This window comes from Bidens hawaiensis, unplaced genomic scaffold (assembly GCF_021521415.1).
Source record: "Bidens hawaiensis isolate Kalapana, Puna unplaced genomic scaffold, B.hawaiensis_p1.1 tig00049373_1, whole genome shotgun sequence".
Classification (NCBI taxonomy): domain Eukaryota; kingdom Viridiplantae; phylum Streptophyta; class Magnoliopsida; order Asterales; family Asteraceae; genus Bidens; species Bidens hawaiensis.
The window spans coordinates 27248-40560 of record NW_027498841.1 but is presented as its reverse complement, the minus strand read 5'-3'; the positions used below and the strand labels follow the sequence as shown (position 1 = coordinate 40560).

Genomic DNA, 13313 nt, shown 5'->3' with positions numbered 1-13313 from the left:
AACACAATAACCGGATGTAGAACGACGAGTATCCGAGCAACCTGCCCAATCAGCGTCCGTGTATGCTAGAAGAGACGGACCAGTGGAGCTACCCAAAATTAACTCATAATCCACGGAACCAGATATATAACGAACGATGCGTCTAAGAGCATCCCAATGACTTGTCATTGGAGCGTGCATGTGCATGCATACCTGCTGAACTGCATAACAGATGTCGGGTCGGCTGAAAGTAAGATACTGAAGAGCACCGGCCATGCTACGGTATAGCGTCTGGTCGGAAAACGGTGTGCCAGTTGATGCCCTTAGTTTCCCATTTGTGTCAACTGGTGTAGCTACGGGCTGTTGCATACGCCTGATCGGGTCGCGGCCCAAGAATTCCGTTTCCAGATTGTCTAGCAGAATGTGGGTTGGGCCTTGGAGCAGTTGGGTAAGGACATGGTGGAATGGGCTAGTTGGGTTGTTGTTGCAAATGTGGAGGCCATTGTTGGGCCTGAGGAGCCCAATACGTTTGATGAGTCTGCCACTGTTGAAGATTGTGATTTCCAGGACCATGGAAGCTTTGTTGATGACCACGTCCACGTCCATAGAAAGAACGACCACGACCACGACCACCGCGAGATTGGGCGCCACCGCGCCCGGGTCCCCGATCAAATTATTCACCACGATATTCAGGGGAAGAGGTGTGGTGCGTGTCAGGTTTGTTAGCCGCTGCATGAAGAGAAGTCCCAGCGGCAGCCGCGGCTCCGGCGGCTTGAACCGATTTTCTTGTTTCTTCTCGGATTACACTTGAACGAGCAGCATAAAATGAGGGTAAAGGGTGTGTGTTTTGTAGTAACATACCGATCCCTTCGTATTGCTCGTTTAAGCCGGTGATGAGTTGGAGAACAAGATCATCATCAGAAACCGGAGCGTCAACGTTTGCGAGCTGATCAGCGAGAACTTTAAGCTCTTGACAGTAAGCACTCATATTTGGAAAATTGTCAAGTCGGGTAGTTGCGAACTTGTTTTTGAGATGAATGGCTTGAGAGGCTTTATTGTCGGTGAAGATATCACCAAGTGCTTTCCAAGCGGCGTAAGCCGTTGTATTTTTCTTCAAAATTGTGTTCAAGAGATCCATAGAAATCGTTCCATTGTAGAACTATGGAATCAATGCGTTGCTATGAATCGGTAGCAAGTGGTGGTGAAGGAGTCTTAGGGTCGGCATCTTTGCTGGAGGATGTTGCCAATACCGGTGGCGTAGGATGGATGAGATGATCATAGACGAGATTCGCCTTGCAATGAATGGTAAAGAGTTCCATGTATAGGCCGGATTCCATCTCCAAAGTTACGGGGATGAAGGTTTACGACAGGATGGAGTTTAGAGTCCATGGTTAATAAAATAGAGAACATGAGAAGGAAGATGTATTATGGTGGAGGGATGGATCGAGAAACAGGGAGCCGGCCAAGGGAAGGAGGCATATGACCCCGCGACGTTGCAGCGTGCAAGAGCATTTCGTCGTTGATCTCCAAACTGTCTTAGACCGTCATTTAATTTAAAATGTTGGGTGCAGGCATGTTTTATAGCAGTCAATAATTGTTTAAAATAGGACATTACACCGGTTCTGTTTATACAGAGGAAGACAACTTAAAAGAAAACAAAAACAGAGGCAAAGTTACACCTACTAAGGTATTTGTGCAAAGTTTGAACATGTTGTATACATAGTATAATTATCATTGGTGCTTGTTGATGTTACAGCATGTTTTGACTCCTGTGATTCGGCGTGTTCCCGTACATTTGTATTTAAATTATTTAAATTTTGTTCATATGATAAATATTTATTAATATATTATAATATATTGTATTTAAATTATTTAAATTTTGTTCATAAAAAGAATATATATGTTAAATAAAAATAAAAAAATAATGATGATGCAAAAATAATAAGCTACGTCATTAGGTTGTATGTGTGAAAAACGAATTCAATATGGTATCATTGAGGGTTAAATGTGCATACGGAAATAATCAGTGAAAAGCTTATGTGACATGCATGCTGACTAGTCATGCATATTATAAGTACGTTTGATAGCGTTGCTGATAATCTTATATACAAAAAAGTCAACGTGCTTATGGAAGAAGGCAATCTACGTAAGGAATAGGAGGATAGAATGAATAGGTTTACAAAATGAATTGTGTGAGTTTGCATGGTGAGCCTGCTTTTCTCCTTCCTCATTATTCTAGTTCATAATTATTAATGTTATATTAACATAATTGTTTCATGTAGAATAAACAAGAAATACAAATCAACGATCCAACTATAACACCCTAAGTCCCTAACCCATAATAGGCTATGTGTCACTATTACATATATCATATACCAAATACAATCCATTCAAAAGAAATAGATCCAGAGACAACCAACAAATTAACAAAAATGGAATGAAAATCGATCCTAAGTCTCAATTATTAAATGATGAAATAAAAGAAAAAAAATAAAAGTATGGATTCTTAAACTTCATTTTTTTACTTTCATCACTTATCACTCTCATTTTGCCACATTACCTACAAATAAAGGACAAACACAAACAACAAAATAGGGCTAAGTCAAAATTTGCCTAGCAACAAAAAGAGTAATAGTAATTATGACGAGACGAGTAAACGGAAGCTAAAAAAATAACAAACTCTATTACAACTGAAATAAGTATATAAAATATGAACATATAATACCAGAACTAAAACTTATACCAAACGCATTACCAAACATAACGGTGACAGACTTACACGACAAGTGATGTTACTAAAATAAGTCATGTAATTGAAAGAGTACTCAGAGCGAAACATATAACATATAACTTGTAACATATAGCGTGTAACATATATAAACTAGTATCAATTCATACGCCCCTAAACGACAAAGTACTAGTCAGAGACGCCGTGAACTTTTAACACATTGTCACGAAAAGTGTTGTGCTCGGGTAACAGAATACCAAACCTGAAAGGCAGTATAACTATCTAACATATAACATATATATGAATAGAAATTCATATTATTATCCATAAGAACATGCAATAATAAGTACAAATTTATAAAGTCTTTTGCATGTACAAGTATCACTAACCAGGACTAGTAATCAAAACACGACGAAATAAAAAAAAAAACTAAATAATAACCTGACGACAACGTATACAATGTCCAAAGTCCAAATGGGTCATATTAAGAGAGACAACTGTAGGGGTACTAAATATAAAATACCGAAAGTCTGCACTACAAAATAAAGGATTAAAATTAATACAATGCGAAAACTAAAACAGAAATTGTACCTTAATTTAGCAAGCCGAGCAAAATTGAACGAGTCGTCCTTAATACGTACTAGATTCTACATTTTAATTATAGTTTGAATTAAATTATAGAACTTAATGTAGTTGGTTTAATAATTTTTGAAGGTTTTATTAATTATATTACTTAACGTAGCGATATTACCGGTGTTTTGAAACCCGATCCCTATATCGGGTCGGGTAAGGTATTTGAGCCATTTTCTAAAAACCCGGCCGGGTTTTGCGGGTGGCAATCGGCCCGGACCCGGTGAACCGGAAAAAACTTTTTTATTTTATTTTTTTCATTATGATCTTTACCATGATTTTTGTTTCGGTATATCCGATCCAACTCAAAGCATGAAAATGATCCTGGTTTGCTTGGAATCGTGTCTCCGACAACCACATGGCATTCCATAAAGCAATTCAATCGTATAGTAACAGATGGAGATGAATATGGAAGGCCTGGGATAAAGATTGAGATTGAGATGAAGATGGAGAGATATGAACTCACCCATGATAATAAGATTGACGGTTGTAGGGTTTCATCCATCAAAACTTGAAGATTGAGATAAATAAGCAGAAAACAACACACCCTTTCATTTCTTTTACTTTATTAACTAAGGTACAACTTTCATCCTTCATGTTAAAAGCTTTTATCAAATTTAACCCTAAAGTTTTCATCCTTCATCTTATAAAACTTAATGGAAAAAAATAATATTATATAATATATATAATATTATTTATAACATCATCCAGGTCAAACACCGGTCCGTCCTCCCGGGTCGGCCTGACCTTTGAACTCACCTTTGACCTGGTAAGACGTCCAGGTCCAGGTCAAGGTCCGGGCCAAGTATGAAAACATTGGATATTACCATTATACGAGTTGTCTTATATATGTATCACTCTTTTGTTTATTCATAGTACTAATAACTTAACTTTTTTATATAAATACAAATAAAAATACCTAGAATCATGAATTTTATAACGTATGAACATAATTTGTATTCTTAGGCTATGTGTAGTGGACGAGCTATAAATTGAGCGAATTGCAATAAGTGACGCCCAGTCAGTAAAGTGTAGGAATTTGTTTTTGAGCTGTAATGGTGTTGTAGCCCCCTCCAGTGCCACAACACCATTTTTTATTATTTTATTTTGTAATTAAACTAAACAAACAAAACCAATTAAGTTATTAAAATTTATTAAATTAACTAAATAAAAGAAATATAAATTATAATCAAAATAAAAAAAACACGCCAAAAAATAAAAAAATACATATAAAAATACTAATCTATTCATTATCTTCGTCCTCGTCTTCGTTCTCCTCCTCATCTTCGTTTTCCTCCTCGTCTTCGTATTCGTCCTCATCTTCTACTTCAACGGACGATTATCTCACACGTGTTGAACCAAATCCGCCTTAAGTTGGTTATGTATCTCACTTGATGTGAGCTCGTGAATGTTTTGCGTTCGTTGCTCTGCGGTTGGTATTTATATTTGAGTTGGTGTATGATATGGTAAAAAATGGGTTGAATTGATTTGGTATTTATATTATGTTTTTATTTATTTTTTATTAAAATGTGACCGTTCAACGATCACTTTTAGTATTTAATTATTATTTTCATAAAATGCCGGCGACAAATAGATGCCCCACCCATCGCACCACATTTCGGGGATGGGTGGTGCTCGCCTCTATCGCCCAAAAATCGCCCGTGGACCTCGCCACTACGGGTGGCCTTGTCACCACACTTAAAAAATCTAACTTAAACAAACACTGTAATTAATACACGTACGTTTTTCAAATATTCAGTTTATTGATTGATATATACATGCTGATAACTAACCAATAGGAAGTTTAAATACTATATTCAATATTGGGCAATGTCCTAATGAGGCTTCTCTCTCTCTCTTAATGATCAATAAAATATTTCGTTACAAAACTAAAAAGACATTAAAAACACCGATACAACCACCAAACCCTCAAAAACAACAACACACTATACAATCACCAAAACAACAAAAACTCACTACACCCCACCCCTAAACAGCCATTAATTATTTACTAAACCGGCACCAATCCTTCCATAAAAAAATCTCTTCTTTTCGCCATATCCTTTATCTAAAGGAAGCTCATGACCTTTATTTTCTCCACCAAACTTGCAAGATGTATCAGGGTTTCCTCATGGACTAACGCATTCCTCTTTTTCCCCTTTTTTTTCTTAATGAGACTGCTATAAAAAAAATTCTACAAGTTAATTTCGCTTTCTTCATTCAATATTTACAAACATGTAAATTCAATTCAAAATAATAACGGTAAAAAACTAAAAGGATACACTAATAAAATATCTAAAGAAAGTTACGAAAAAAGTTATCACACCCTCAAAATCCACTAACGGAGTTTTACCGTCAGAGGGTGTGAACTAACAGGATCGGAATCATCAGTTATAATCAAACCATAAAAACGTTTAAATGAAAATAAGTGCGGAAGCGTAAAACCATAGAAACAACGTTACGTCACGCAGGACGATTTAAAACCAAGGATAATAGTTAAAAGTAAGTTTGCATAGTTAAAAGTTTATCAAGCAATGCATGTTCCTAAACCGCGCGCCCGCCTCGGCTACCTGAGAATAACATACTAAAAGTGTCAACACAAGGTTGGTGAGTTCACAAGTTATATAAAAATAAATCGTTTAGCGTTTGCGTTCAGCGTTACAGCGTTACAGCGTTTTGCGTTAAGCGTTTTGCGTTACAGCGTTACAGCGTTTTGCGTTACCAGATAGTGTTATGTCAAATTATATATCGATAGGTAGCTAGTCTATACAACAAGTATTACTAAGTGTTCGACACCGAAGCTGACTCGTTTATTAAGTGCCTTGTCACCAGGTCCTCCAGACCATGGTACGTGTTAGCCAAAATTACACCCGCTCGACCTCCAGTCGAGTTTAGAGTTGGGTGGGGTTTGTCAAACCCAGTAGTACTACTCAACAGTGACTCGCTATTCTAAATATTAACCGGTTCGATGTGTAGGACTTCAAATATTTCGTTTGCCACTTAACCTTTACAAGTGATATATAATTTATAACAAAATCTTAAATGCGTTGTGGAGTATGTTATCTCCCCCAAGTGAAAAGCGTTTGAAAACAGTTTAAAGAGGGGAAAGTGAAACTCACTGTTTGCGAAGAATTTCCCAAATTAAATCACCAAGATGCGCGTCACCGAAAAACTCTCTCTAACGTTCTAAAACAACAAAGAGATTTTTCTAAGTGTCGGAATATTATCGAGTCTCTAGACCCGGCACATAATACCTATGCACATAACATGTTTCGTGTTTCGTTTGTGAATCGTGTGTGACTTTAACCAGTGTATTTGTGACACATTACATGTGTAAGCAATCATATACGTGTCATGTATTCATAAAGTACATCACTATCAATTATTCCCCGTAAGGGCATTTTGGTCGACAAATAACAATTAACTAGCCATTATTCCCCATGAGGGCAATTTGGTCAAATCATGGCAGTCAATTAGCAATTATTCCCCGCAAGGGTATTTTGGTCAACAAATAACAATTAACTAGCCAGTATCATGTTTCATGCATTTTTACACAACTCAGCAGCTAGTTTCACCGAGACAGAAATCCTACTAGAAAGATTGTACTATTTCACCGATCATAGCATCTCAATTAATTTACCAAAAATCATCACAGAAGCACATATGTCTTAGGTTTCCAGAACATATTTAATTATATTTTTATTCCACATAGTTTTCTCACAATCATCAAATCATTACAGCAAACTCATAACAGTCAAGTTCATACGCAACAGAATGTTATTTGCAATTCCCGTTAAACGAAAAATCCAATAAATGCAAGACCACTTGGGTTAGGTTCCTAACTCAATAAGTCAACTTCCAGAAGTGGAACCAACCCAATTGGTCTCGTAGTTCATGAGATATAACATTTACAACACAACCTAACAGCAGGTCTAACAGCTCAGCTTTGCACAATGTTTTTGTAAATTCATAAAAGTTAACTTCTACTTGTCCAAAAATTACAAATTCATACTTTATAGAAACTAGACTCAACCTAGTTTACTGTAGTACCAATAATCTCAACCAATTTTCACGTTTACACTTTGTTACAGTCACTTAAACATCATATACACATTCTGTCCAGAAACTGTTTGCATCCAAACTCAACATAATAACAATCTATGAACTATCATGCATTCATATAACCCTCTAGACTCCATAAACACCATCCATGCACATCAATTACATATTACATACTTGATTAGGGTTTGTGTTTGAACTCAAATCAAAGATACAACAATCAATATGCAACAAGATTCAATCTAGTTATCAAATCATCATTCAATCAACCACAATCATATTAGCTATATACATACACAAAATCGGCAGCTTAGGGTTTGTGGTTAACCCAACAACATCAAAATCAAGCAACAAGAATGTATAGGATGATCAATTATACCTTCCTAGCACCTAGTTCTTCAATCACAAGCTTGATTTCTTGGTTGAATGTGTGTATAAGGTGGACGGCAGCCAAGGCTTCACAAGGAAGGAGGCCGATCGGAGCTTGGGGTTTGTGATAATAAGTTAGGGTTAAGTTATTAAGGCTATATTTATAGACATACAAGTTACACTCAAGTCCCTCCACTTTCAATTGTTGTTTTTCTAACTTAACTAACTAGTTTACATCTTGAGTTAATGTTCATAACCATGTTATCACGTAACACATAAGTCTAACACATAATTATCACATAATTACTGTTTTGTCGTTTTTCGTTTATTCCTCAATCGTTTGCGTCAACTCGTTTGCGTTTCGGTGCAAATCCCGAAAGACTACACATGTAGTAAGTGTTAAGCGTCATTTAAACCCTAGTTTAAATGTAATGAAGTGTGCGTTATAGATTCAATGATCTTAAGTTTGAATTGACGGAGTTGAGTTAACGGAGTTAACCTGAAATTGACGATTGTCACAAAAGTATGAAGTTTAGTTTAAGGTTACATCAAGTTACATAAAGTATATTGTTACTTTACCAAAAATAAAGAGTTGAGATACATATTGTTGGATTCCATAAATACACACATCAAACCGTATAGCCTTTCACTCAAGAATTAAAGCATCAAATATGAAATCTTTAAAGTTAAACTTTGTTTTGTTTACGGCCGTCGTGGTTGTGTGTACACATTTCCCCACAACGATGGCTGCTACTTCCTGGATAGTCGGCGGTGCTTATAAATGGACTTTACCTTCAAAGCCTAATTTTTATGAAGAATGGACTAAAGGAAAGAAATTCCTCGTAAACGATAGTTTATGGTTTCTCTTTGAAGACCATAAACATACCGTCGCACAAGCAACAAAGGAGATGTACGATACATGCAACACCACAAGCATCAAGCGTGACTTTGACTTGAGCGGGTTCATAAACATAATGGATAAACCTATACTTCGCTATTATGTTTGCGCATTTCATTGTAAAGAAGGTCATAAAGTATGCATCGATGTGAAAGAGTCATAGTTCATATTCTTTTAATTTATTATAAAAATAACGGTAGAAATATGTCTCGTAAGAGTACACCAGTTCAAACCAAGATATTTTAATATTAATGAGTTCAAATTCTAAATAAAACGTTGTTGATTTATTTTTTTTGTTATTGTAAATTTGTAATCTTAGTGACATAAAATTTTAGCTTAAACTCCAATCAATTAGGAAAAGCTCGTTTTCGTGCCCCAAAAAAAAAAAACGGACGTAAACTATGCTTTTAGTGAGATTATAACTACAAAAAAAACTGTGTTCGACTAGCTTGTTGTTGTTTGCTGTTTTTTGGTTGTGTTTGGGTCTTTGTTTATTTTTTTGTTATGCCTAATTCGTTTCTAGCCACTTGCTAGCTTCTCGTGTTTAATATATTGCCACCTTTAAAAAAAACGTTAGTTAAATTAAACAGGCCTTAGAGAAATCAAATGACAAAAAAAAATAATAAAATAAAAAATGAAAAAGTTGATAATCCCTTCTCTTTTTTCCCCTGGTATGTTTGAATTTGGTGGAAGTTTTGAATCACATTTTTGGAGGGTATCATCTTGTTTCAAAGAATTGGAATCCTAATAGTCATTAGTTGAAGGTGGTTCTTCCGATTGATGGAGGGCTAGCTATAAAAGTGTTTTGGAATTGTTGGATTCGTCAATACTACGTGGTGGATTATTTGGAGAGTTCGGATGAGACTATTTTTGTCAACTTAATGAGAACAAAAACACTATTTGATTTGATTGTTTCGGTTTCATATTCGTGGTTGTCATCTCGTAATTGTAAGTTCTATTTGAATTGGGTAGTGTGAATCAAAAACCTGTTACTTAGCATGTAAGTTTTTGTTTTGTCCCTGGTTAGAATTTTCTATCCGGGTATGGTTTTTATTACAAGCTTTTCAAAATAAAAAAAAGCCTTAGAGACATAAAATCCATGATTATTGAATCTGGGAATGAATCAACACAAGTTATATAAGTTAACATAATATAGCATAACAGTGATATGCAATTAGGGTTGTAAGCGAACCGAGTCAAACTGAACGAAGCCTTGTTCGTATTCGTTTGTTTAGCAGTAAACTTGTTCAAGAATACTAACCGAATGAAAAATCTTTGTCGTGTATGTTCGTTAAGGAATTTGTGAACGATTCATGAACGCAAACGGACATATACTATTTAAGAGGGAAAAAAAGTAGCATTCTAAATCCAAACATTATACATAATCACCTTAATTAAATATAAAATTAAGCACACAAGATTATAATAATCTTAAACATAATTGTCCCCCAATCGATTGTTTTAGTTTGATAATGTCTAGAAGCACAAGCTAGATGTGTTGTTAGTTAAAAAAACTTTAAATAACAAACCAATAACAAAATGAATTGAACATAAAAAATAAAGTTATAAAATTTAAAAGTTAGGTTGGTTATGGTTGGTTATTAGAAATAAAATATTATAAAAATATAAGACAAACGTTTTAACGAATTAACATAAACGAACATGTTACCGAACGTTCAGGAACACAACCTTTGTTCATTTTTGTTTGTTTAACTAAGTGAACAAAATTCATTGTTCGAGTTCGTTCATTTAATTAATGAATAAACGTAAACAAGCAAATGATTCACAAACTGTTTGCCAAATGATTGATTCGTACAATGCAATAAATATCATGAAAATTTAATTAATAGATTATAGTTCTTTATTCTTTTCTATTAAGTAAGAAATCGTCAAATCTTGCCTAAGTTTTTCCATAAGAGAATACCATCACTAAGAAGTGAACGAAGATATGGAGAGGGCATGGCACGAAAGGGGACGGAATGAATAACTGTCACTAACCATTCTCAGTTAAATTGAACAAAACATTGTTTCTGTTCATTCGTTTGTGTTCGTGAACCATTCATGAATATGTTCATTTCCTTAATGAAACAAACAATAAATTGTGTTTGACTAGATGTTCGTGAACCGTCTACGTGTCTGATAAAAGCTTAATAGACGAACTTGAACAAGGCCTTGCTTAGTTCAGCTTACTTCATTTATAGACCTAGAGACTATTGTAAAATATATATATTTTCTTAAAAGTTAATTCGACTTTTTATGTTTAACATTTTAGAAACATGTAAATACGATAAACTATAGTGTAATGTTACATCGTCATGTGGTTGTCAGCCCAATAACAAAGACAAAATTTTTTAAACAATTTAAGATTCTAGGTTCAAATCAAAGAAATTTGCCTTTCCAAAAACGTGTTAGCTTACATGTAGGGCTGTGCAACGGTTCAGAACCGCGAGAACCGAAACGGAACCGGAACCGAACCGGAACCGAAAGTGAGTGAAAAATAGAACCGGAACCGGAACCTATTATAGTAAACCGGTTCGGTTCCAGAACGGCTAAAGCCGGTTTTCGCTAATCGGTTCTGGCTAGAACCGGTTCGATCATTTATTTATCAAATGAGTTATGCAAACTTTGCAAATTGTAAAATAAGTTTATTCAATTGTATGTCTTCTTTCACGGTAAAATTAATTTAGATTACAACATGAACATCCGTTATGTTTTTTATTAAAACCTATGTGTTGAAGTTAAATAAATCATTAGCAGCGATAGATTAATGGAAGATCATATCATTTTATATTAAATTACCTTGATAGCTTAAATCAAAATTGATCATGGTTGCTGGTTGCTAGTTATTGAACGTAAAGAAAGAAGATTTGAATTAAAAAATGATTGAATGGATGTCGGTTAATAAGTTACTCTATAAAAAATGGGGATTGGTAAATTTATTTAAAACTTTTTGAATATTCCGGTTCTTCGGTTCCAAGTCTAGAACCCGCCGGTTTTTTCCGGAACCGAACCGGGAACCGTTTAATGCAAATTCTGAGAACCGAGAACCGAACCAGTACACACATTAGCGGTTCTGAGGCACCGGTTCTATTCCGGTTCCTCGGTTCTTACGATTCCGAACCGTTTTTGCTCACCCCTACTTACATGAATTTAGAAAGTGATTGTTACTCTACCACAAAAGGAGTTTGAGATCTTATTTTAGGATTCCTAAGAGTTAGGTCTAAATTTGAAAACGAAAACTTGCTTCGTATAAGTAATAATCTCTATAAATACAAATCATACACCACAACCTTTCACACACAATCAAATATGGCATCTGTGAATTTGAATCTTGTGGTGGTTACAACCATCATGGTCGCATATACACATTTTTACGCATCAATGGCTATTACTTCATGGGTAATCGGTGGTGCTCGTGGATGGGATTCGCCTCCAAGGCCCAACTTTTACGAAGAATGGGTGAAAGAAAAGAAATTCGTCAAAGGTGATTATTTCTATTTTATCTTTAAAAACCATACACATAGCTTTGCAGAAGTAGAAAAGCCGGCATTCGATACATGCAACACCACGAGCATCAAGGACGAAGACGACATTGACGTTACCGGCTTTATGCTCATCGCACATAAAGCCCACACTTTCTATTTTGTTTGTAAAGGTCATTGTAAAGAAGGTCATAAAGTAGTCATTGATGTGAAAGAGTCGTAACGTAGTTTAATAACGACTATATCATATATATATATATATGGTGAAGTTAAAATAAGAAGTGAAGTGTGTCTAAGAAGTGTAAGAAGTAATATGGTGCGTTAAATATGTTGATCTGATTGTGGGCATGGAAAGTGTGTTTATTTTGCGGTGTGTTTTATTTTAGTTGTCGTGTGTTTATTGTGTGTTGTGTTTTATTAGATCTAATGATGAAAACACACTTCTTAAACTTCTCAGTAAAAATCTACTTCTTATTATAACCTTACTATATATATATATATATATATATATATATATATATATATATATTGGTATTTGTCTATTACTAAAATGAAGAACATATGAATAGAAATATTTTCACATTCAAATCAAGTAAACAAATTCAAAGCATCCTTTTGTCCAAAATAAAACCGTGTTTTAATCTTAACTAGGTGTCTTACGCGGTGCGTTGAGTTAGCCTGGTGTTTTTGCTTTTAAATATTAAAAATTGCCGTGAATTCTTCTTAAATCAACTGACAAAAAAGACTCGCGACGAACAAAATAAAAAATTCACGCGGATAACACCATCCCAGAACCATTGGACGGTATCGGCCATAACAAAACCCTATACTTTGCGACTGCAAATCAACACGAATTTTGGACTAAATCATAGGCTAAAAAGAATTTAACATAAAAAATTTGAAGTGTTGATACGAGATTGGTGTTGCGTGGACCAATCACAACTACTGTTGCACCGGTAAGTTACGATTTTGTAATTTTCTTGTTTTCTTTTTTGGGAACTTCATTACAGAAAGAATGAAAATGTTTATTTAACGACCAACAGAGTAATATAAAGAAAAAGGGAACTAGAAAGAAGCTAGAACACCCACACCAAAGTACAGCCAACGGCTAGGGGTGTTCAACGAATCGAATTTCGAATATTCGAATGTATTCGAATCGAATTATTCG

General features: G+C 35.0%; 3 protein-coding genes across 3 annotated transcripts; 2 read left to right on the top strand and 1 right to left on the bottom strand.

Annotated features, from left to right (window-relative positions):
* Positions 1 to 652: 652 nt before the first annotated feature.
* On the bottom strand, positions 653 to 1117 carry LOC143597988 (uncharacterized). The gene has a single exon (XM_077076333.1). It carries the CDS (start codon positions 1115 to 1117, stop codon positions 653 to 655), a length of 465 nt encoding a protein of 154 aa, XP_076932448.1.
* Positions 1118 to 8508: 7391 nt separating this feature from the next.
* On the top strand, positions 8509 to 8826 carry LOC143597987 (cucumber peeling cupredoxin-like). The gene has a single exon (XM_077076332.1). It carries the CDS (start codon positions 8509 to 8511, stop codon positions 8824 to 8826), a length of 318 nt encoding a protein of 105 aa, XP_076932447.1.
* A 3146-nt stretch (positions 8827 to 11972) lies between these two features.
* On the top strand, positions 11973 to 12368 carry LOC143597986 (early nodulin-like protein 9). Its single transcript, XM_077076330.1, has one exon. It carries the CDS (start codon positions 11973 to 11975, stop codon positions 12366 to 12368), a length of 396 nt encoding a protein of 131 aa, XP_076932445.1.
* Positions 12369 to 13313: the final 945 nt, after the last annotated feature.